This window comes from Lingula anatina, chromosome 1 (assembly GCF_051362555.1).
Source record: "Lingula anatina isolate TDL-2025a chromosome 1, LinAna3.0, whole genome shotgun sequence".
In the NCBI taxonomy this organism is placed as follows: Eukaryota; Metazoa; Brachiopoda; class Lingulata; order Lingulida; family Lingulidae; genus Lingula; species Lingula anatina.
In genome coordinates, this window is record NC_141767.1 from 10,185,371 (window position 1) to 10,209,215 (window position 23,845).

General features: G+C 33.3%; 3 protein-coding genes across 8 annotated transcripts in view; 1 reads left to right on the top strand and 2 right to left on the bottom strand.

Moving 5' to 3' along the window:
* The window catches only part of LOC106165951 (S-phase kinase-associated protein 2), a 15,798-nt gene extending 14,617 nt beyond the window's left edge, over positions 1–1,181 (bottom strand). Inside the window, exon 1 of one of the 2 annotated variants that reach the window (XM_013544324.3) lies at positions 839–1,181. In XM_013544324.3, the coding sequence (XP_013399778.1) occupies positions 839–844 (6 nt within the window). In that variant the 5' untranslated portion in view covers positions 845–1,181. Of the gene's footprint in view, positions 1–395; positions 506–838 lie in introns of those variants that run through there. The other variant, XM_013544326.3, reaches the window with a different exon arrangement.
* The window catches only part of LOC106165953 (zinc transporter ZIP13), a 22,025-nt gene extending 4,905 nt beyond the window's left edge, over positions 1–17,120 (top strand). The window contains exons 2-8 of the mRNA XM_013544327.2: positions 1,695–1,799; positions 3,558–3,667; positions 7,969–8,241; positions 9,564–9,653; positions 12,710–12,823; positions 13,647–13,816; positions 14,226–17,120. Coding sequence (XP_013399781.2) covers positions 1,695–1,799; positions 3,558–3,667; positions 7,969–8,241; positions 9,564–9,653; positions 12,710–12,823; positions 13,647–13,816; positions 14,226–14,301 — 938 coding nt within the window. The 3' untranslated portion in view covers positions 14,302–17,120. The remainder of the gene's footprint in view (positions 1–1,694; positions 1,800–3,557; positions 3,668–7,968; positions 8,242–9,563; positions 9,654–12,709; positions 12,824–13,646; positions 13,817–14,225) is intronic.
* Position 17,121: 1 nt separating this feature from the next.
* LOC106165467 (uncharacterized) overlaps positions 17,122–23,845 on the bottom strand; it is a 36,820-nt gene continuing 30,096 nt past the window's right edge. For all 5 annotated transcript variants that reach the window (XM_087002659.1, XM_087002657.1, XM_087002658.1 and 2 more), the window contains 4 exons: positions 22,234–22,319; positions 21,197–21,283; positions 20,283–20,435; positions 17,122–19,958 (listed from right to left, as the gene is read on the bottom strand). In XM_087002659.1, coding sequence (XP_086858785.1) covers positions 19,848–19,958; positions 20,283–20,435; positions 21,197–21,283; positions 22,234–22,319 — 437 coding nt within the window. In that variant the 3' untranslated portion in view covers positions 17,122–19,847. The remainder of the gene's footprint in view (positions 19,959–20,282; positions 20,436–21,196; positions 21,284–22,233; positions 22,320–23,845) is intronic.

The following is a 23,845-nucleotide window of genomic DNA, read 5'->3' on the forward strand; positions in this document are numbered from 1 at the left end:
GAAATTATTGAAACCAATCATAAATTGAATATATTAGCTTTTTAAAAATGAATGAAATTTGAAATGAAAATTATCTAGAAAAAGAAAACATTTTTAAATGGTCATATGAAAAAAAAAGAAGAAAAAGAAGTTGATGATGATGATGATAATGATGATGAAGATGATGATGAGAGAGAGAGACTCTTTTCAAGAAAGCCATGATTCAGGAACCATGCAGAGAAGAGATACACCTGTCTTCTGCTTAACAGAATGAAGAAGCTCAGGGAGCTAGATATATCTTCCCCCTCAGCTCCAGCTCTATCTAGAGCAAGTGGTTTGAAAAGGCAATTGCCACAGAAATCAAGGCTGAAAATAAAGCATAACATAACATAACATACTTTTCTACTTCTACTTGCCTTGTCTGGTTATTATGAAGCATCAGTGACTATCAGCATGCACAGACATGGGTTGCTTTCTGAGAACCCATGTATAACTACCTTGCAAACAACTGTTTGGTGGCTTTCATTCCTTCCTAACCTTTTGCCTCTAAAGCACTTTGGCAAAGTTGGCGAAGGAAAGAAAAACATTATTTTCTAATTGGGTTGTCTACAGAATTTAGCAAAAAAAGGAAGTGTTTTGTTGGTTCTGACGATGTGAAAAACAGGTTTTGCACTGATTTAAGCACACTTGTGGCACAGACAGAGACATTTCCAACTTCAGAGAAGAAATGAATACAAACTGTGTGTAGCATTATGCACTGTGTGGATAAATCATCCCAACCTGTATGTAAAGACCAGACTTATAGTGGGGAAAATAATTGGGCTAGTGACTTATGAAAATTAAAAAACAACTTCCTTACCTCCATCTGTCTTCTGCTCACTCTGTCTTTTGAAGATGTATTCTGTTTGTTTTTCTTAATTCTTCATCACAAGCTGTGGCATGGATATAGGTTGTCCTGCAGTACAGGGTGAAGAATTAATATTGTGTGTAATTAATAGAGTGGCACTTTGCAGCAGATTTTCCTGGCAAGTTCAGCTCTCTCATGATCTGTCATCAAGTACGCAAAGCTCTGTTAAAAATCCTCAGTTGCCAGAAAAATTATGCCCACCAAGACTGTAGAAATGGAGATCTGAGATTTTTCTGTGCAAATTTCCAGAAGTCTGCCACCCCCTACACCTGTTTTCTCAGCTGAGAACTTGGCCACAAACATTCATGCTAATTTTACCCTCAGGTATAGAGAACGTGTTAGTGTCTGATTGGGGAAGGTTTAATAAAGTTGTTGTTGGCAAGATAAATGGATACTTAATATATTTTCTTATGTGTTCATTTATATAACATGCAACAACTGAATGTAGACAGTGTATATATAGACTGTCTCTTGAGTGTGAAGGATATATTGGTATTTAACGGTGAAGGCATTGGTGAGGGAACTTTCCTACTTTGGAATGTATTTTGCCATTTTGTATATCAGGTAATTCTGCTTTTTGTGCTCTTTTGTGAAGGTGTTCTTTGGATTTGAAAAAATGATATAATGACATTGATTAATATGGTATGGAGGGTTATTCAAGATCAAACTGTAGTTAAGTTGTATTTTATTCATAAGTTTTTTTTTATTCTTTTATCCAGGTATTTCCAGACTATTGTATAAATGTGCAAAAAAAACTGCTGTGTTAGTGTTTATAATTTTTTTATTATTATTTTCATTTTTCTGCCAGCTCCTGCCAATCGTCTGAAGCTTCTGCTGAGTTTTGCAGTTGGTGGCTTGCTGGGAGACGTGTTTCTACACCTGTTACCAGAGGCTTGGGCACATCTGGACAAAGGTGAGACACAAGCCACATTTATAGTTTATTCACAAATAGGGCATTCATGTTTCTCTCTCATTTTGTCTGCTATAGAGCTGATATTTGGTGATTTTCTGCAAAATTAGAACAAAAATTTTACTTTTATTTATCCAACAAAGATTGATTAAGCTTCAAAAAATGTTACAGACAGATCCTTGATCTATTTTTATTAGAAACAGAAAGTGGAAAATTTTGAAAAATCAAAATGTTTGATAATGCTGAAGTGTTTGAAATTTCTGGAAAAGTACTGTAATGGGTCATAATCCCACAGGGTAAGAGCATTTGGCTGGTGTAGGTCTACAGCCTTTTGTCATTAAATTATTTACTGACTCTGGTTGTTGGATCTAGCTTCTGACACCTAAACTTTTCTTTGCATGACAGTAATGTAATGATTCAAACTAAAGACCTCTTTTTGATCAAATTTGTTTTGTGAATCAGACCCCCCAACAAAAAAAGAACAGAAGCTAAATTGTGGTGTGTGTGAATGGGTCTTTACAAGAGCTGTAGATATTGGCGTATGTACAGAACTGATGAGCACACTTGCAGAAAAGTGAAACAGGGGGCACATTTCCATTACATCATGTTCTTGCAAAAATGAAGCTAGAGGTTATATGAGGTAGCATATGCTGTTTTTATGCCAACATTATGTTTAGAGAGGCTGGGTGAGGTAACAAGGAATTTAATGGCATGAATGTATTTATGACCACACAAACAGTGTCAGACTTGGATGTTAGCTAAGTCCACCAGAGTTCAGATAAAACTGGTCATAAACATGGACTTGAGAACATGTGCAGTATTTACCTACTTTCCCCATCATTAGTATATCTTTCATCAAGATAAATAATATTGTATGAAACTTTGGATGAGAGGAGAGTCAAGTGTAAAGCTGTTTATTTGGTGTGCCTTTAGGACTTTCTGGTTCTATCTCTATGTATTTGCTCTTTACATAAGTGATTATAAGAAGAGCTGGTGAAAAGCTCATTTATCATAACAGGAAAAAAATACATCATTAGCTCCTGCAGTTATACTAGCTGCTGGAAGGAGAGTTGAAACATAACTATAGATAACTAAAACAGGCCAAAAGGTAGAAGGAAGTAGGAAGATTTGCCTTTTTGACCAGACCAGATCCACCCTGACATTTTGCAATTTGGGGCAACTAAGGGGATAAAAGCGCCAGTTTTTTAGAAAGAGAACCCCATGATTTGGAATTAGTGGCTACAGGCCTGTCATACAGATGCCAGATCCACATTGCCTAATTTTGACTCGGGGGGGCCTGTGGAAGACCTGGAAAACTGATTCTTACAGAATCCTATGATAGAAAGTGTTACTTCTAGGATTAACCTTATCTCCCTCAGTCTATTTCTCTTTTTAAGTTTTTTCTTTGTGATTGTGATGTTTCTGCTCAGAAGTTGCATAATACTTATAAAAATATCTCAATAGTTTTTGAGTGTGGAGATCAGAAAAAAAAAGAGCAGGATAAAAACAAAATGATACAATTTGCTTGATTATATTTCATTTATTTCTTATTTTTTTATAAAAGTTTATAAAAAAAAAGATAATCAGATGATGATAATTTATTGCTACATTTATTTATTAATCTTGACAATTGATATATTTAAAATGAATATTGTTCAAAATCTGTAAGCAGAAAATGTACAGTATTTCATGTAGCATAATTTTATAAGATATTTTGCATAAAACTAAATATGTTGTTTAACTTTAATATAACTATTTCAGAAGGACACAATCATGATGGTCACATAAGGGTGGGACTGTGGGTGCTTACTGGGATCCTTGCTTTCCTGATCATAGAGAAAGCTTTTGCAGAAGAGGATGAATTTGAACATGTGAGTAATTTCAGCTGTAGTCACCAAAAAATAATTTCACATGCTCACACACATGCATGAATTCATGCAAAGGAACATATATATATACACATATACACATGCACATACAAATGTGCACAAATCATCAGATGTTAATAGATGCCAGCTGATGGGCCTTGACAATTTTAAATGCTAAAAAGCAGAAATATGTACATTAAATATATAATCAAACATAAGGAAGTCTGGATAAGACATAAATGTTTCCTGAACCTCCATTTGAACTTTCATGGGGTAAAAATAACACTCTTGACCGGAGATGGTCCAGGCCAATGACACGTTTAACTTATTGACCTATCTCTGATATGTGACTGGGACGTAATGATTAACCAAAGCAATCTCAGCTGATTGCATTGTATGTGTGTTGCAGACAAGATTGAAATCTAGGCAGATCTGAAAATTGCTTGGGCATGATTGAAAATTTAATCTTGCCTAAGTGAGAAAGGAGTTTCAATCTTGATTTTCCGGGATTTCAGTCTTGCCTACAACATGTTATACAGGACACAAGAGTGTGGCAAACTTGAATTTTATTTGAAACGTATGCTGTATTATTAGAGATAGGTCAGCAATTCTCAGTGTGACCCTTTGTAACTGGCTGTCTGATGAAGCTAACTTTACCATGGCAAAAAGTGTAATCCATTTGTTTTCTCACTCACAGCATTACCCACCCTGGCATGACATTCATCTAACACCTAAGAAATGAGACTAGTTTCACCAAAGAACTTTAGTCTGAAAGTTGGTCTAAATTTTAGATCAGAATTTTGGTCTGTGTCAATTCAGGATAAAACCTGCAGTAGTTTACTGAAACTGACTTACCAATGGCCCTAGTTTTTAACTGTTTGTTTTTTTATGAAACATGCTGTGTAATACTTTATATAATTAGGCTATAGCTGGTTTAGTGGACTAATATTTCAGCCAAGAAGTGTACACCAGGCTTCAGTCTAAATTTCTTTTGTTAGTCAGGCCAGGCACCAGAGGATGTACTGGACTCTGTCAGATAGTGCTTGTGTTAGAACTGCTGTTGAGTAACTCCCAAAATTCGAACCAATCTAATGAGTAATATATAGCAAGACTTTGTTGTCTGAGATATTTTTTTATTGATTGTATAAAAAAAACTTAAAACAAAAGAGATGTATAGAAGTCAGGAATATTTTGGTAAGTTGTGGATATTATTAATCACAAAATAAGATCTTTTTAAGGCTAGGCTGTGTGAATTTACTCAGTAATTACCAAAGTTGGCCATGTGGTACATTGCAGAACACCATCATATTTTTACATAAAGCCTAAATTGCTGCCCACATACTTACAGGCAGTCATTGTGGAGTTGTTGAAAATACTAGGCCTCCAAATTTGCTGCAATATTGCTGCAAACTTTTCATTTTGCTAAGGGTGCATGGTTATGATAGTTCATTAGATTAGATAGATATCATGATCAAATATAGGTGTACAGATTTTTAATATCCATTTTTCTCTTTAATTAGAAATATTATCATTGCAGTAATAGATTGAGTCATGCAGTTTAATTAAGTGACAGACAGAGCACATTGGGACCCTGCCTCCTCCCCCCCCCCAATAACAGCTTATCTTATTTAATATTCTAAAATTGAGTTATTTCACAGAGAAAAAAGTTTTTTAATGCTACATGTGAAAGGAAAGGAAATAAATATATAAGAAATATATTTCATATTCCATGTTTGACCCCCCCTACCCCCCCCCCCCCAAAAAAGGAAGAAAATTATTCAAGAATATTGTAATTTTATGTTATCATTCAAAAGCACCACTTAAAATTAAACTTTTCATTTTTTCATTAGTCATGTCTGACTCACACAAACTACCCTGAGTGTCAGGACCACTGTGAAGCTAGATTGTTAACTGTTGAAACGTTACGACGCGATAGCTTCACAGTGGCTCTGAGGAACAGCGACCATGTTCGACTTCCTTCAATCAAAAAGAACTGCTCCGCAGTGAATCTGCAGCTGAATGTCATTAAACCAAAATGAAACGTAAAACAGATTTAATTCTGCTTTATTTAATTTTATTTACTGTATTTAAGATGTAAAGTGAAAAAATAAATAATATTCTTCGAAAAGAAAAAGATATATCCAATGTTTTTGTATTTTTTGCTTATCAAAAAACATTTGCCCCTGGAGGTATGAACACAATACACGTGCTTGCCGTGTGCCAAGTTTGACAGCTACACTGTATGCCCGATACCACTATAAGGACTTCGCAATGGCTACACCAAAATGTGACATACGACACGTGTAACTTCCAAATATGGAAGCGCCCCAGGCAAAATTTTGAAGAAGAATGCCCACAGCTTGACGGTGTTCGCTAGAGCCTGGTATTGCTGATATGGGTTATATATGAAATCAAGATCAAGCTGGCAATACCGGAATCTAGAGCCTAGGGTAACACAAACAAGATGAGGTGGTCAATAAATTCTGTTGTCTCCTTGGCTAAAATTTTGCTACTCACCAAACCAAAATCAAGGGCCCTGTTTCTGAAAGTCAGCAGTGTGGAAGCCCTCAGCATTGATCTTTTTGAAGCAAATAAGGGAAATTTCCATTTCAAAGGCACTCACGGGAATTCATGGAGCCTTCAACAGGCGTTTTATTGGATTTAACAAAAAAAGTTATTGAAAGTGCTGATTGATTTGAGCCTTTCAGACCTGATAGAAACAAATTAGATTTGCAGTTTTACTTTTCTGTTTTTGCCTATTTAATCACTGACAACAGTGCTATTTTTTGCTCATGAAGGTTTTATGAGGCAATCTATTTGTGATATTATTTTCAAGAGAAGGCATTATTTGCAATCAATAAATAATACCATAAATGGCACTTCTGACATAAACCCCCTAAGCATGTTTTAAACACTTAGTAAAAAGACTGAATTTGTTGAAGACATTTATGAAACATTAATTTCTCTTTCCATCTCCTATTTAATAAAAAAATTGGTAAATACTTTTTTTAATAGATGCAAAAGAGATGCTATAATTATGTCATTTTTTATTGTATTCAAATTGTGATTTCACCATCTGTTAAATTGAAGGGGTTCTTTTCAGGTCTGGGTAGTCTTGTGAAAGGATATTGATAATTAAAATGTATTGAGATTGATAAAAAGTCCATTATTTATGGCGTATAGCTAAGAAATTGCAATCAAAAATGTTACCAAACATTATTTCTGGCTTGGATGTTATTCATTGCTAGTTTGAGGTTTGTTTTTAGACTGTTTAGTACATTCAAGGCTTATTCAGTCAAATACCAGTATAATTTGGATGTTTCTATTGTTCACTAGCTGTACAATGACAATATATTGTTTCTATTTATGAGACCTGCGTACATAAAAATCTGCCATTGGCTTTTGTATTTAAAGGGTATTGTACTCGACATCATTAAAATGGGTCAGATAATAAGGAATAATTTGTTAAGATTATCTTTACATCTATATGTATTTTACATACATTATTGACTTCTAGATTTGTTGATTGTAATTGATAACGAGTTATAGAATATTGTGATTAGTACAAAAAGAGACAAAAACCATAACTTATGAAAAAAGGTGAAGTAGTTTTTTGATCCCTGCTTTTTTATGATGTTAAGTATATAGTCGAAAGGTAGAACGGAATTAATTCTGAAAAAGAAAACTTTATAATATTCTTGAAATAGACTTTAAGAAGAAGTTTAGAAAAAATGCTCAATAATCCTTGGACTTTCAGTAGACCTGGTGAATGAAACATATGTTATTGGTTTGACGTTGGTATGTAAGATTTGAAAATTTGGATTCTTAAGGGTCAGTATGTGTAGCCGGCTCCACCTGTGTCACATTTGCAAAACCAATTACACCCATTTATTCAAATTCACCCACCGTTTCACCCTCTCCCAACTGGTTGCTGTCGTCCTTGGTTTAAATGTATACTATTTTGTTCTTATTTGTCAGTAGATATTCATTCTGGTGTATCAGTAATGAGTTTATGTATTGGAATATATTCAATGTCCTCTTAATTGAACATTATGGTTAAAAGGATACCATGTAACTGTGTTGTATGACCACAATTGCTATGTATCCATACACAAACTTAATTCAGGAAACCATAATGTTTCACAATTGCCCTTGTATGTTTGTTAATAAAAGTGCAAAGGTATTTTGAATAAAATGTGCATTTAAATGTGAATTTTGAACAAATTGAGTTATTAGATTTTGCATACGCATCTGTTTTAGAAATGACTTGTACAAAACTTATTTTTACCTTGTTGTTTTAACAGCTTGAAGATGAATGCAGTGAAGCAGAAGAGGAAGAAAAAGAAGAGCAAAAAGCAAATGAGCAGTATGCAAAGGTTACAGCCAATGGAATCACAGGGAATGAAAAAAGATATGATTTACGTCACAGAAAAAATGGAGAAGTAATACAAAACGGCAACTCCAGTCTGTCTACAGAGAATGGCCACAGCAATGGGGTTGACAAAATAGACAATGCACAAAAATCACTGAGTTTGAAAAAGAAAAAAGATAGTCTTCCTGAACAGTCGCACATAAAGGTATATATGGGGAGGTGTTTTCTTTTCCAGGGGCATATGTTCAGCTAAATAATAACATAATATCTTCATTATCTGGCCTTTTGAGATTCTATCAAAGGTATGGCACCAAGGACATTTATCAGTTGTTTTGATATATTTGAAAATTTACTGCCAATGTCTGTTTGTAAAAGTCTGCATGTGACTGATAGGGGTCTTGAACCTTTTTTGGCAAATTAATAGACTGGTATAATAGATCCATTATGCAGGATCACAAACATACAACTACACTTAATTGTTTTTTTTTTTTTTCTTGGCAAAAGACACACTGTATCATAGGGTAGAATGCAACTCTTTTTGAGGTTTTGTGTCTTGATTTTAGAAATAGGGCAAATAAACCTGATGTCATAGAAGGATCTGTTCTGGCTGATTGAATGCAGTATCGTATAACTGGTGCACTGTGTTGAATTACACCTGATAACACCATCAGTGCAAGATGTTGTTCACAGGCTGAGGATGAAATGATCTTATTTTGAACGCAGTACCATGTACTATTGAATTATAGTATTCCCTGCCCGTTTTATCAAAACACTAAATTTGTGTATGTTGACAAAACCGTGACAAACGTGACTGAAATATCAGAAGACCACTTGCATTCTTTAAGCAAGTAAAAAGGGAATGGAGAACTCATGGTTGCAGTTTTGCATCATAAAAATTAAAAATGCAATATTTGTCTTAAAGGCTCTGAACTTGACACATCTTTATTAAGCTGTTCCAATGGCTAGATGTCAGATGTGGCCATCAACCTTTCATGGTCATTTCCAGTATGTAGAGCATGTGGTCTCACAAGTTGATGTGGGTTGGGTTATCACTGGAAGTTAATAATTACACTTTGGCTAATCTTAGTACGTCTAGAGATCCCAGGAGTAATATACTACTTTATCACCATAGTGTATCAAGGTACATGATAGTTTATTCGATATTATATCACTGAGATGATATAAATAGTAGTGATCACTGATATATTTACCCCCTTTTTTTTTGCAAGTTGTTCACTCCCACATATTTCTTCAAATTCCTCCTAATTTCCACATGTGAATATTGATAATAGCAAAGTCTTTGCTTTGCAGCTGACAATTTATAATCTATGACAAGATTTATTTTAGAAAAATTTTTTCTATCTAACTTTCAAACCCAAAGTCCAAATTTGCCAATGCAGAATGGATAATTTGTCATCTCATTATATACTTATGTCTAAGATATTGAGAAATCATACATCGATATAAAACTCTCCATCGCATTTTTTTTGTTGTATTTCTTTCTCACATTATTTTCCCTGTTTTCAGGTGATAGGATGGTTAAACCTTGCAGCCAATGTCATAGACAACTTTACCCATGGTTTGGCAGTGGCAGGAAGCTATCTTGTCAGTCCAAAGGTATGAATTACACTAGGCAGGCATATACACTGGGCCAGTGTATCATAGACCCTATATTTCTATACTTTGATGTGATATAGAAATATAAATCAGTTAAGTTGTAGATATGCATGTACAGTTGGGGACATTGGTCTTTCAAAGTGTTGAAAATGGCTACATGGTGCTTAGCATTTCCAAGGATTTTTGTACACAATTGTCATTCATAAGGAAAACACAATCAGCTTTGTATCTTAGAAAGTTTAACAGTGATATTTTATGTTTCCTTACAATGAAGACAAAAGTGTTTTATTTAAAACATTCCCAAGATTGATACATAGAAAATGAAGCTAATCCCAAAAGGCTAGTTGCTGTTCTTATTATACATATAACAGACAGTTTTGAGAGGAAGAAGAGCATAAAGAACATGTTGCAGTTAAGGTGTAGCCATGCTTGCATTGTTGGTGTTTCAGTTGGGTTCTAAACTTGGCAAATAAGAACATAATGTAAAGGTAATGCAGGCAGCTTGTCTTACTTTTACTTATCCTCAAGCACTTCCTCTTGCAGTTACTTGTTTATTAAAGCCATCCAATTTTTTTTTGGCACTCCAATTTTTTTGATTCAAATTACATTTTAAATGTAGCAAAACTTCAGCATTCAATACCAGGTTATATCAGGTCATCAGAAGATATACAGGTTGTCTTGCTGGGTTGACTAAAGGTGACATCTAATCTCATACAGAAAGCACCAGACAGTATGTTTGTACTTGTCTATAAAATAATCTACCTTATGTGGAGAGGGTATCTTAAAATCTTTCCCTTGCCCTATTTCTGCCTCCCCCCTAGTTAATTTAAAAGACATATTGGCAAGCATCCTAATATGAATTGTTTTGTGTTCCATGTGATCCTTTGTAATAGTCACATTGTCATTGTTTTCAGTCATTTCACTTATGGATGGATAGTAAATAGATGACTAAACTCATCTTCTTTATGGATGTACCTGCAAGTGTTGGATACTGTTAACATAATAAATATTTAATAAAGTAAAATGTAAATATTTTATAGGAGTTATTGTATAACTTTGATTCTGACCATTCAATTACTAGTTTTGACATGTCTGGTTCCATGTATCACTGCAATTTTAAAATGTACTTAGTATCATGAAGGGATTTTTGTGCATATCTTTGATTTGGAAGTATATGTTGTACCCCTCACAATGAAATCAGTAGAGTTGATTGGTTGTGACAAGTTAAGGTGCATTTTTTTTTACTGTTTAGAGCAATTTCTGTGAGACATAGGCAAAAACAGGATTTGTATGTAAAATGAATCAGATGGTTTGAAGCCTTGATCAAAAATGCTTAAGTCAATATATTGTCCATAATCAGTGATGTTTTGTGAACTATTTTCCCATTCATTTATCTGGAAACCCTTGATATCTGCACCAAGGTGCCTATGCACTGGTCTCACTGGATGAAAACTGGGACCATGGGAATAAAGCTTGTCCTTGTCCTTGTTAGCTTTCTGGGTCAGGGTACATGATGTTAACACTAAAGTACATCTGTCTTATCAGTCCTGGGGTTTATTGTGATTGAATTCAGCATTGGTACACATGCACCCAGTAACTTGTATTATTTTCAGATCAAAAGTATTTGAATATAGAATCTCTTTATTTTATTGGTCTTTTTTTTAACCAAATTTTTTAATGAAAGTAGATAGTACTAACTATAAGTCAAAGTATGAAATAACTTAACTTGTTAGTAAGCCATTCCGTCTAGACCCTTTGTCACTGCACCACTTTGAAGTGATTTTCATTTTCGTTCACTACATATACTGACACAGTAAAGCCATTTTATTTTATGATTTGAAACAAAACAAGATTGAACAAGATTCTGATGAAGTTTATGAGGGAACTCGAGCATTTCCATGTCCTCCTGTGACTGATCCTTGGTATTGAATTTCCTCATTTTAAACAAAGAAACAGTTGTATATTTGGGCTATAGGGGCTAGTAGGAGTGCAGGACAATAGCAGTCCTAGGCAAAAGTGGCTTTCCTAGCTAGGCTTCAAGTAATGATAAAAGTTCTACCTTAAATATTTTGCTTTTCTAAATTGAAGTGATAATAATTAAAAGTTTGTATACAAAATTTCAAACATTTAGAATCTTTCGTGATTATTTGAAGTGCGGTTTAGCCTGCATATGACAGTTTCTAGAGAATTTTCACAACTCATTTCCCCCTCATTTACAATAGAAATTATTCATATCTGGGCCAAGGTTGTCATACAGGGGCCTCGCTAGATAAAAACTGATACTGTATGCTTAAACTCAATAACTTAAAAATTGTCAAGCCCTTGTTAGTTATGTATGTCAGTGTAAATTAGAGGATGTTGACACTTAGGTACATCTGTCCTAGTACCAATTCTGAATCTTGTTTTGATTGAATAGTCATTGGTTCATGTGCACTTAGTTATTTGCATAGATTTCTAACTGTAACAATTAAAAGAAATAGTTTTGGGGACAGCTACCCCCTTTTGATATGCAAATTGGAAACTAAATATGTGCATCACATGTTTCAAGAATAATGCAAAGCTGGGAACTTGATCTCTTTCAAATTTGAACTTCTCCTCTTAGCTTTAATTTAGTCTAACAGGTTATATTTTGTGTTGGCTGTTGACAACAACATCTGTATGACTACTTCTATTGGTTAACATAAATATTTGCTGACATATTTGATTAGACACGGTTTCCAAGTAAGATAGCATCATGTTTCCCAATCTCTCTGTGTATAGGAAGAAAACAAGTTTATTTACTGGATTTAGTTGTTTACTGCCATAATTATTTACTTTGAACCTGTTATGAGTTAATTTTTTTTTTTTTGGTCATTGTTATATTTATTTGCAAATATTAATCATATTAGAAGATATTCTTTAAAAGTACCTCTTCAAACTCCATTATGTAACTCATTTTGCTCTCACATCTGCTTTTATAACTTTCTTTAGCCAAATGCCTGCACAGCATAATATTGTTAAATGAAATACATACAGTTTTTGGATGTATGTTCAACATAATGTGTTCTGTGTTTCAGGTTGGTTTGATCACTACAGTGGCTATACTGGTACACGAGATCCCACATGAGGTGGGGGACTTTGCCATCTTGTTAAGGTCTGGCTTTGACAGGTGGAAGGCTGCTAAAGCACAGGTAAGGTGGCAGTAATGTTTTCTAAATCAGTTACTGGCTACTATCCCTGCTTTGGGTCAGTAGACTCTTAGACCCTTATGGCAGGGAGTGATGGCACACCAAGGGTTTCTGGTACAAACTGGTCAAACAAAGCCAATGAAGTGTCCTAGCTGACAACTTTCCCTGTTTAAAAACCTTTGCCTCGAGATTGAAACACGTTTTATTGACCCTGGTTTCTGTTCTCAGGGATAAAAAGAGTTAACTTTGTCAAGTTGTCTACTTTTAAGTAGGTTAATCATTTGTGAAGGTTTTTTGGGTAACGGTGCCTAGACCAACATATGTTGTTCATTTAAAAAAAGTTGTGGCGGCTCCCAGTTTTGAAAGTGAAAAAGATCCAAATAGCACAATATCAGGTAGTAAAGTAATATTTTATCACCAGCGTAGCTATACAGTGTGGACATCATATATAATTCTGCCTTCATTATTGTCATTATACTGTGCTGATCTCTGAAATTTAAGTGGGGAAATTGATTGTAATTACATGCAGCATAAGTTATTTCCTGTCTCCGTGATTATTATATTTTTATGATTCGCTGAGCACTGCCCTGTCTCTGCATGTTGTATATGCCTCTAGCTTACTGTTCAAATATTGCCTGTTTCACATGTAGATTTTATGTGAAAAAAAAATATGTCAACTTTTATTAATTGACTGACATATTAGTGATAGTGTTACTTTTAAAAGATGTTGCATACTGAGTAAGTATAAAGAAATAATAAAAAAAACTTTTGCTGGATTTATTTCATGTTTATATAATAAAAAAATCCTTATGTTAATTTTTTCAAGCTCCTCACAGCATCTGGTGGTGTGGTTGGTGCTATGACAGCTCTATTGGCGGAGTCAGCAGAGACAGCTGGTAACAGCACGGCCTGGATACTGCCCTTCACCTCTGGCGGCTTCATCTATATTGCACTGGTCACAGTAGTGCCTGATCTACTGGAAGAGAGGCATCCATGGTAGACATATTTATTTACTTTTTAAAAGATATATAATCAGAATGACTGTTTATGTTACTCTATGGTAATGAATTTATTTTTTACCCAAGTCTTGTGAAGGAATTATCTAGACTGACACGTGCATGAGCTCCATGGAAAGCTTAGCAAGAGTGTGTGAAGGCATATTTATTATTTTATTTTTAAAGAGAAAATTCTCTGTTTCAAACTTATCATTTGGCTGCCTTAAGTTTGGGAAATTTTGTAGTTATACTTTTATTAACTTATCAATCATTTCATCAACATTCTAAGTATTACCACCTTTTTAATTTAAATTGCTTTGATATTTTCAGCTTGGATGATATAGTAATGGTATAAGTTGTCTGATTGTCTGATTAGGGAGTAATCTATCTTTGCATATGTTTGTTTTCAGGGAATCCTTGAAGCAAATACTGTGTCTAATAGCAGGAATAGGAGCCATGTTGACAGTAACATTAGTCTGCGAATAGATTCAGAGAAAACGAGATATATGCAAGATAACATGGATGCTCTTTTGTCAAGAAATAGGGAACAAAAACATTCATTATCAGCTCAAATTTGTGAGATATTATATCCTAGTCTTCACCTTACTCTCTGTAGATCTTTACAGTTTGTCTCATTTGGAATGAGGAGGATGTTGTGAGCCTATTATGATGTTTTAAACATGACTTTCTTCAATTCTCATTTTACAATGATGTTCCCACATTGGAGTTGTCTTCCAGGAGTAAGGTCCCATGGGGAGTTTGTTTTGTTTTATTTTAACAAAGAAAAGAGGTGATATTATAATGTATGTGGTATGTATAGTGTATATTGCCCAGGAAGGCAGGTTAATGAAAGTAGAAGATTGTCCAGCAAGTAGAGATTATTTTCCTGAAGAGGTGTTAAAGTTTGGCTGCCACATCATGGAAACAGCTAGCTCTGTAACATAATTTAATTAAGCCTTACCTTCTGTCACTTTTATGGTAAAGTCACTGCCATGAGTGCAATGAAATTACAGCTGTGATGAAATTGGAAGATTTATGAATTATATGTATGTATAAATAGCAAGTGTTTGCACACTTTTGCCTATATATTCCTTTATTAAGTAGATCCCACCAAGCATACCTTTAATTGCTTCTTTATAACGAGATATAGGGGGTGCTATTTACCCATTGTGGTCACAATTTTGTCCTTTCATAGTGGGTCATTAAGTTCAACTTTGGTGTGCATAGCCTGCATCTAGCACCCATATCTATGACTTCTAAGGACTGATGCATAAACGCACACACATGCTTACTGATTTGTGATATTTCATGCTAGGTGGATTTTAAAATTTAAAACTTAATTGGCAGAGAAGTATATTTTAAATGTAATGCATAATTAAGAAAAAAATGGTTGGTGCATATAAATTGTGCAATGGTGGTAAGATCGTAGTGGGGCAGGGATGGGAGGGGTTGAACTGGCAGCTATGTAGTTATGGTGATTGCTTTAAACTGATTGGTATAATTTTTATGGAGAGACTATGCATCTTGATATTCAAACTTCACTTACATCTGGTTGTTTAGTTATTTTATTATAATAATCATTTTTGGGCAAATTTGATAATGAAACATCTTTTTGTAAATGACTGAATTCATAAAGATTATTTCTGTGCTATCTAAGAAATATCTTCTGTATAATTATATAAATGAATGAAATGTATATTTTATTTTTTAAGAGGTACTAGAAGAGATGTGACATATGACTGTTGGAAATTGCATGTTTGAAAGTCCACACTTATCAAGATTTTCATATCTATAAATATATGAAAAACAGAAAAAATGTGGGAGTTATGTGCATAACTGTTTTATGTCACATTTTAATTACTGTTGATTTCTTTCCATTATTGGAGGGCACTAAAGTATGAAATGGAGGATAATGGAACAAGTCAAAATTATGAAATTATTACACAAAATGTGACTGTAATGACCCTAAAACAATTGTGATCATATTGAATATATCGTACATTAGTAAACCAGCTTTCATGTTGATTGTCATGATATTTATTTTTGATCAAAATATTTTTGGTGTTAAATTTTCTAAATGGCAGAATACTGTTTAGCAGTAGATTTTGATCTTCTTTGAAAGAAATACAGTTCATGGTATTGTAATTATGTGCTGCTTTTGGCAATAGTTATTATGCAGTAAAGCCGTTAGCTTTCCATATTTAAGCATTTATTCAAGCATTTATTCAGAGTTTCAGAGATGTATGTATTAGTTTGCTTTATCCAGAGGTGCAAGGTAATGATTTATACTAAAACTAACCTGTGCACACAGATAAATATCAGGCTTTTTAGCTCACATAACTTGCTATTTTCACAAATGCTCACAGTTGTTCTATTTCACAGGCAACTTACACATACCGGTATATATATACATACATATATTGTGACATTACCATCATTTATCATCACTGGTTGTGCCTACAACCAGTGTTAGTAGACACTTAAAAATAATCCAAGTTGGCAATCAGGGAAAGGTGGTGGGGTATGTCCTATAATGTGTGGGTAGACACCAAAGAAAGCTAATTTACATGCTTGAAGATGCCCTTTTAGAACTCTTTGGCTGATAACATATAGGTTTACAAATACAGAAAGTACTAATGAACAGAATGTATATATCATGCACGTGGTGCTTTGCCACACTGAGACAAGTAATTTTTTTCGTTTGGTTGATAAGTCACTTAAACTTAACTAAAAGCAGTTACTGGGTGTTGGATATTCTTACTTAATGTCCTCAGAGACAGCAGTCCACCCACCGATATTATGGCACAAAGTCACATGGGTGTTAGTTAACAATTGCAGCAATGTGCCTGTTGGCACGTGCTATTGCTTCAGTGTCACAACCTTTTGAGATAAAGAACAAGTTGTCTAGACACAAGGAAAACCAGACTTGTATGTAATCTTATAGTGCTAATGGTACCGTTCTGGTAGTAACTACATTTAAAGCGCACAGTTGTTATATCATGTTTAAAAAATAAACATATTGGGGTAAACCAGTTTGTTTGAAAAACCATGAATCTTTTTTTCTGAAATAAGCCTCTGTTTGAAAGCAGAATTTGCAATTTGTTAATTATGCGAACCTGGCTCAAATGCAGGCACCCCTTGGTGGTTCTGTAATTACTTTGAACCAACTAGAATAATTTATCCTGGGATTATGTTTTGAAATAAGAAATTTATGGTGGAAAATTAATTTTTGTCTAATTTTCTTGTCATGCAGTTGTGCAATGTTAAATGATAATCTATTCAGAATAAAAGAAGAAATCTATAAAGTGTTTCTTTTACTGTTATTGAAAAAGCATGTACTAATTTTCTTTGCTGATTATTTTTGTAATTTTCATGTTTTTAATGGTAAGACCAAGGAGGCCTATAGAAATAAAAAGCTTTTACATTTAGGTTCCACAATGTGTGTCAGACTTGCAGCAAATAGCCATAATTTGTATTTATACTTTTTTAATATTCAAGTTGTAAGAATATTTGAGAGGTAATATGAATATAATAACAAGAATAGTAAGACGAAATATGTTGTACATATAATGCATTGAAATTCTTGTAAACATTTTGGGTTTCATCAACTAATCTGATGTACATATATATATGTAGGAACTGATGTTGGAAGCTATAACCTAGATTCCATGAACTGATCACAAAAATGCAAATGTAATAAGTAAACACCAGCGGTGTGATCTAAAAATAACAGGTATTTGATGATCATCAACTTAAACATTTCAAACACCTTTTAGACTGTTACTACTATTACTAGCCCAAGTATCTATTAAAATGTGACTATTATTAAGACTACTACTAAATTTAATTACAGAATACTTGGAATTATGATGTTGCTTTAAATCACAGGCATGGTGTCAATACAAAGTTGCTCAGCAACCTCAGATTTGTTCTACATAAAATGCTCTAACACCATATTGCAAAACTAGTTTAAAAGAGCACGCAGGAAAAAAATGGCAAGGTAGCTTCTGCCTTTTAAAACAAAAAATGTTCATATTCACATAAATGTGCTCTTGTGATGATAATATTACCCACACTGGTGCTGAGAGATGCTTGTTGAATAATTGGTGGCATCCTAAATGGGTTTTATAGATCATGATATTCAATGTAACAAGTAAACCTAAAATACTACATTAAAGTGGTTGCAATCTCCAACCTCCAATGCAATATGAAGATTTATTTGGATGTAAATAATTGTCAGTAAAGCTGGATTTATAATGGATCATTTCTAACTTGATAACATTATATAGTAAAGCACTTTCACCTTGGTAAAACTGAAATATATATACATACTGATATACAAGTGTGAAAGATGAACTTGGAAGAATATACAAAAGATTGTATTTCTTCTACATATGAGAAACAATACAGGCAAATAAACCTGTTAAAATAATACTGATAATATGAAAACAACTGCCCATTATATAAGGAAAGGAGACTGAAACAAATAGTATACACTCACAATTACATCATCAAACAAACAAAAAAAAAAAGGCAAATTGGATCTAAAGGCACAGGAGTCAATTGTTTCTCTATCAAAATAAATGCATAATTGCTTAGAATTATACGAGTGAAATATGTGAATGCTTATAACATTTGCATTTTATTATTTGTTAATATCAGGACAAAAAGTCTTGATGGATATTGTTATTCCAGGTCATCATGATTGAACCATAAATTAGTTGACAAGGGGCATTAAGGAAAATGCCCCAGGATACATTCAATATCTATTTTTTCTATGTTACATTAATATGGGCCAATACCTTAGCTTTATGCTGAAATTTTAAAACAGTTCAAGTTAACAGTGTCTAGTTTTGATTCAATAATTTGCCAAAGTAAAACTATTAATATCATAGAGTGGTTATTTTGAATCCATTTTTGATAAGAATGTCTCACCTGAAAATGCCACAACCTTAACATTTGCATTAGATAATACATTAGCAAGATTAACAAGTAGACTGTGACCGTCTTCAACAAAGCCATGATTTCTACTTTAATAAAAATTCAATTGCTTTGCAATTATAGAAAGTATGACAATTGTTTAAAAATAAATTGACTAAGGATTAGTCAAATGGTTTATAATAAATGATAATATACATATGTTAGGACGAGTATAGACACGTCTGTATAAATGTGGGTACATAAGTTTTTCACATTTTGTCCATATACTCAGACAATATATGCACTAGTGTCCCTACCTACTACTTCACAATAAACCAGTTTTAATGCAGGTCCAGTTTGATCAATTACTCTCCTTGCTTGTTATATACAGTTAAAGTAATTATGAAATGCTCAAAGATACATACAGGTACAATTATTTATGGGCTGATTACTGTTAGGAATATGTTCTTTTTCAAGCATTTATTTAATCCAAAGGCTATACTAAAATATTACACTTTGTATTGGTTTAAAAATAACATGGACATCAAACAGATAAAGACAAATAAATAAAATTATGCAAATGAATAATTTTTCACAGATTTTTTTTTACACTTGGTATAAATCCCTTCTAATTAATTTCAGTGATTTGTTATTTATCAAAGAATGGTAGCCTACTGCATTCTGAGATGCTGATGTAACATTTTCATGTGGGATTTAATTAAAAAATGCTTTAAAACTGTAAAACAAACAGTCCATCAAAGTGTTGGCTAACTGCATTATTTTCATGTGATTTAACAAGAACTTGGTGTGTTGGAAATATATTAGCTTAATATGTCATATATTCACATCTTGTAAATCTATTAATATACATACCTGTCTTTTATTTTGTGCATAGAAAATGCCATGATATCATATTTAAATATCAAACATACAGGGACAAAGCAATTATCAATTCAATTATAAAATTTAGTCATGGCTCCATATTTTTATCCGGATATTATGATATTAAAAAAAAACAAACAATTTTTTGAGCCTGTTCCATACATGATATTTTCTCTGAGTCAATCTATACAAGTTCAGACAAAGTGTCAGTCCAGTCATTGTAGCTAATGCTATGACTTGTCTGGAGTGTTCCTGAGCTGTGTCTGACCACTCTGAGCACCTGCTAAAACCAGGGGATTAGTCTGGTGATAACTGATTAGTTCTGAGACTGACGGAAAGCTCTGAAATAATCAACAATTTAACACCGTTACAGTGGTTGAAAGTGCTTCCAGTAAAGTGTTTGGAATCCATTGATTATGCTAAAAAAAATACAAACACTTCTACCGAGTCGGATATGTTAGTTTTCAATTTTCAAACAATAAAAAATTACCAATATCTAAAACTGTTCCTCTTTGAACAATAAAATTATCCAATTGTTTTATAGTTGTATTTAAAAGTTCTCGCCAAATTTGAATATTTTCTACTTGTTAAAAGTGTAAGGCACTATATCAATTTAAACTGAAGATAAATGTGTAAATTTCAAAACTGAGGCATGAGGTTCTCACCAATTCATTAGGTTTTTCATTGCCTAATGCAAAAGATGCATCAGCCTTCTTTCTGATGTGAAGATTCCAAACCCTTCCTTCATGGAACAGAGATAAAGAATATGGACTAGTAGGTCCACCTTTCTTGCTGAGGCGCACCAGAAAAGATCCGTTCTAAAAAATTAAACAAAATATATAATTTCTACATGTTCTGAGTATTTAGGCTTACTTAGTCAAATTATATAAAAGTACTCAGATAATTTCCATCCATACAGTCAAAATCCTGCAACAATTAATTGAAATCAAAATTTCGAACCTAGGCAAATTTGTAAAAAAATAAATATGTTAACTGATTTTATGATTGGATAAATATTCTGTATGCCATGAAGAAATGCGTTATATGTGTACATGTGGGCTTCTTTAATTCTATCATTTGAATGACCTTGACAATCAAATTTGCAAGTTGACTGTTATCTTGCAAGTATTTTTTGTTTGAATACATAATGAAGAATTTCTATGCCAAAACTACAAAATATATTGTATCATTTGGATTAAAAAAAACAACATTTTAATCTAAAGATGCAATAAATAATGGCAAATTGTCACAAATCCAACTTGTTCACATCTGAATATTACTCCACTCAAACTGATTGCAACCAATCCTATTTGACTTATAAAACATCGAAATTTAAAACAAATTTTAGAAAAGACTGACGCTTTAAATAATGAAGTTTCATTTTGTCTGTACCAAGTATTTCCTAGTATAACCTGACAATGTATAACTGGTAAATCTAGTTGGTTACCATGTATAAAAATCCTGGGTTTAAAATCTCAATAGTGTACACACAGCTGAGACAGATGTGAAGGGTGGTTAAGAAGATCTGGTTATTATTATTATTATTATTATTATTACCAGACAGGTGTACTACACTTACAGTTCCTAGAGATTTAAGGCGCTGGTCTGACACGTCTCTAGAGATGTCCCCATGATACCATGACTCTGCTTCAATGTTCTCTTCATCCTAAAGATAAAATAATGATAATTATAAATAGAATATGTCCAGATATATGACAAATAAAACGTCACACTTTTTGTTAAATATCTGTCTCACCATGATGAATTGTTACTGTAACTGCAACATGTGTAGTAGTGACAAGTGAGAGTAGTCAGTGAGATGTGTTCGTGTCACATGACACTCATGTATAAATTTGAGATCCCGCCCTTACATTTTCAGTTTCAGCAACACGGATCTCCGGGATCATATAGTTTTATGTTTTCATTAGTTTTTATCAGTTTCAGTTTTACTCAGTTCAAATCAACTTAATTTAGTTTCTGTTCACATTTATTTATGCAGTAAAAACACATTATATACTCCAAGACAGTTTCCGAGTTGTTCTGGCAGATTTAGGCCGTCTTCTGGGTCTTCCGGAAGACGGTCAGATTTTCAAGTTTACATTGACGGGTATCTATTTTTTCTGTCGGAAGACGGTTAAAAATGGAGGTTGGATCAACAAAGACGTTTGGAAGACTGTCAGAAAATATCTCTGGATCCGCCCCTGTAAACGGTACGGTCACGGCAACAGTTGCCCATAGGTAATTAATTACAAACTACACACAAATCAGAACACATCCCAGAATTTTTATTTTCCGTTCATTTATGATGTAATACCTAGACTGCATATAATGTACATAACAAATCAGTTGGTGAATTTACTTAAGCTTACTGGCTCTTTGTGCCAATGGCTATGAATCAAAAAGGCCTAAAGCAGCAATAGAGCTTGGTATCTATACAAATTTTCAAAATTTTACTGGGCTACAATTTTATAGGCATTTGAGGTGGGGCAACTGTTTATGCCACAAATGGTTAAAATTTTTATTTAAATACACATATATGTGACATAGTCAATAACAACAGGTAATCAACTCTCAAATTACACAAATTACTTTGTGATGACAACCAGTTGTGCTTACCATGCTTTGACTGCCCCCTGGTGGTGGAGGCAGAGGACGAGAACCTGGGTTGAATGACGGACTCTTACTTGCAATTGGTGTGCGATCTGAAAGATTCACAATTAAAATCAGCCACAAGTAGTAACATTAATCATTTTAATCTATAACCTAAAAATCTTTACATGTTAAAAAACAAATGATCATACTGAGAATACGGTAAAAAAAAAGGATTTTGGCCCAATAAGAACAAAAAAAAAAAAAAAAAAAAAAAAAAATTTAAGCAGTACTCTAAGTCATTTAATTGCCTTTCACTAATATTGATACATTAACGCAAAGTCAAAGAATTAAAAGTTCTCTACAATAATATGCACTTTTTAATTAGAATCACCATTAAGCTATAAACCAGTAACATCTGTTAAATATGACTCATTTTTCCACTGCACAAAATATTGACCTTCCCTTTCCTTTCCTTCTCACTTCCCAAAGAATTTCATCTCACGATTTAACAAATCATTTGATATTTAGTATAGTTGAAGTTGTGTATATATACATGTCAATTGATATTCCTGAGAAGTTGGATGTTTTCTTTTTTTTACAACAGAGAATGCAAGAATTTGAAAACCAAATCATAACCTTATTTTATATAATTTCAATTAAATAAGAACTAAGATGACGAATAAAATTTCAAATGAATTACATGTACACACACCCTGAAACACACACACTTCCTTGTATTATTAGACCCTTATAAATCTTCAAACATACTATGACCTTCCACTGTTGTTCATATGCTGCTAATGATCAAAGAAATCAATATACATTTCTCTGAACAAAAATAATCCAGCCATCCCTAAGCTACAATAATGTATTATTTAAACATATACTCCTCTTTTGAAAGAAGCAGTTTGACAATCTAGATACTAAGATGTAAAATTGTTTAATTCTACTTCACCTGATACTGCACAATTTCAATTATTCCACCTAGATAGTTATGTTTAAAAAAAAACTAGAAACTGTCTCCTTGATTCAAAGCTCTAAGATCCTACAATTTTTAGCCTTGGACTGCATTTTCACTCCTGGGTCATTAAAAACTTTCTACACCACAATGGCTAACCCAACCAGATAAACTCAACATTTGTGCTGAATTAGCCTGGTACTAACTATATTCACATATTAAAAAGATGACCGAATCTCACAGCCTACCTTTTCTTCCTCTTCTCTTCTGATAACTATCTACTGCCATTCCACATAACCCTCTCTCTATTTATAGGAACTCTCAGTTATAAAATATAAAACACAGTTAACTGTGAAATATTTTGGCAGGTCAGGAAAAACCCTGCAGTAAATTACTGAGAAGATGACAGCAAATGGCAGCCCTGAGTCAGGTCCTAGAGTTTTATGAGCATTTTTTGCCCTGCCAGCAGATGGTGCATATCTCTGAAGATATAACTCTGGTCAATAAATGTGTTGACTCTATTATGAACTTTTTATTTGCTCCACAGATTGTGCACTAATTGGCAATTATATTAGATTTATTCCTATTCAAGATGATAATTTCTGTCAACATCTAGTCCTGCAATAATATTACTCGAATTTCAGAAATTTGAACTAGATTTAATCTTCTTTTATATTT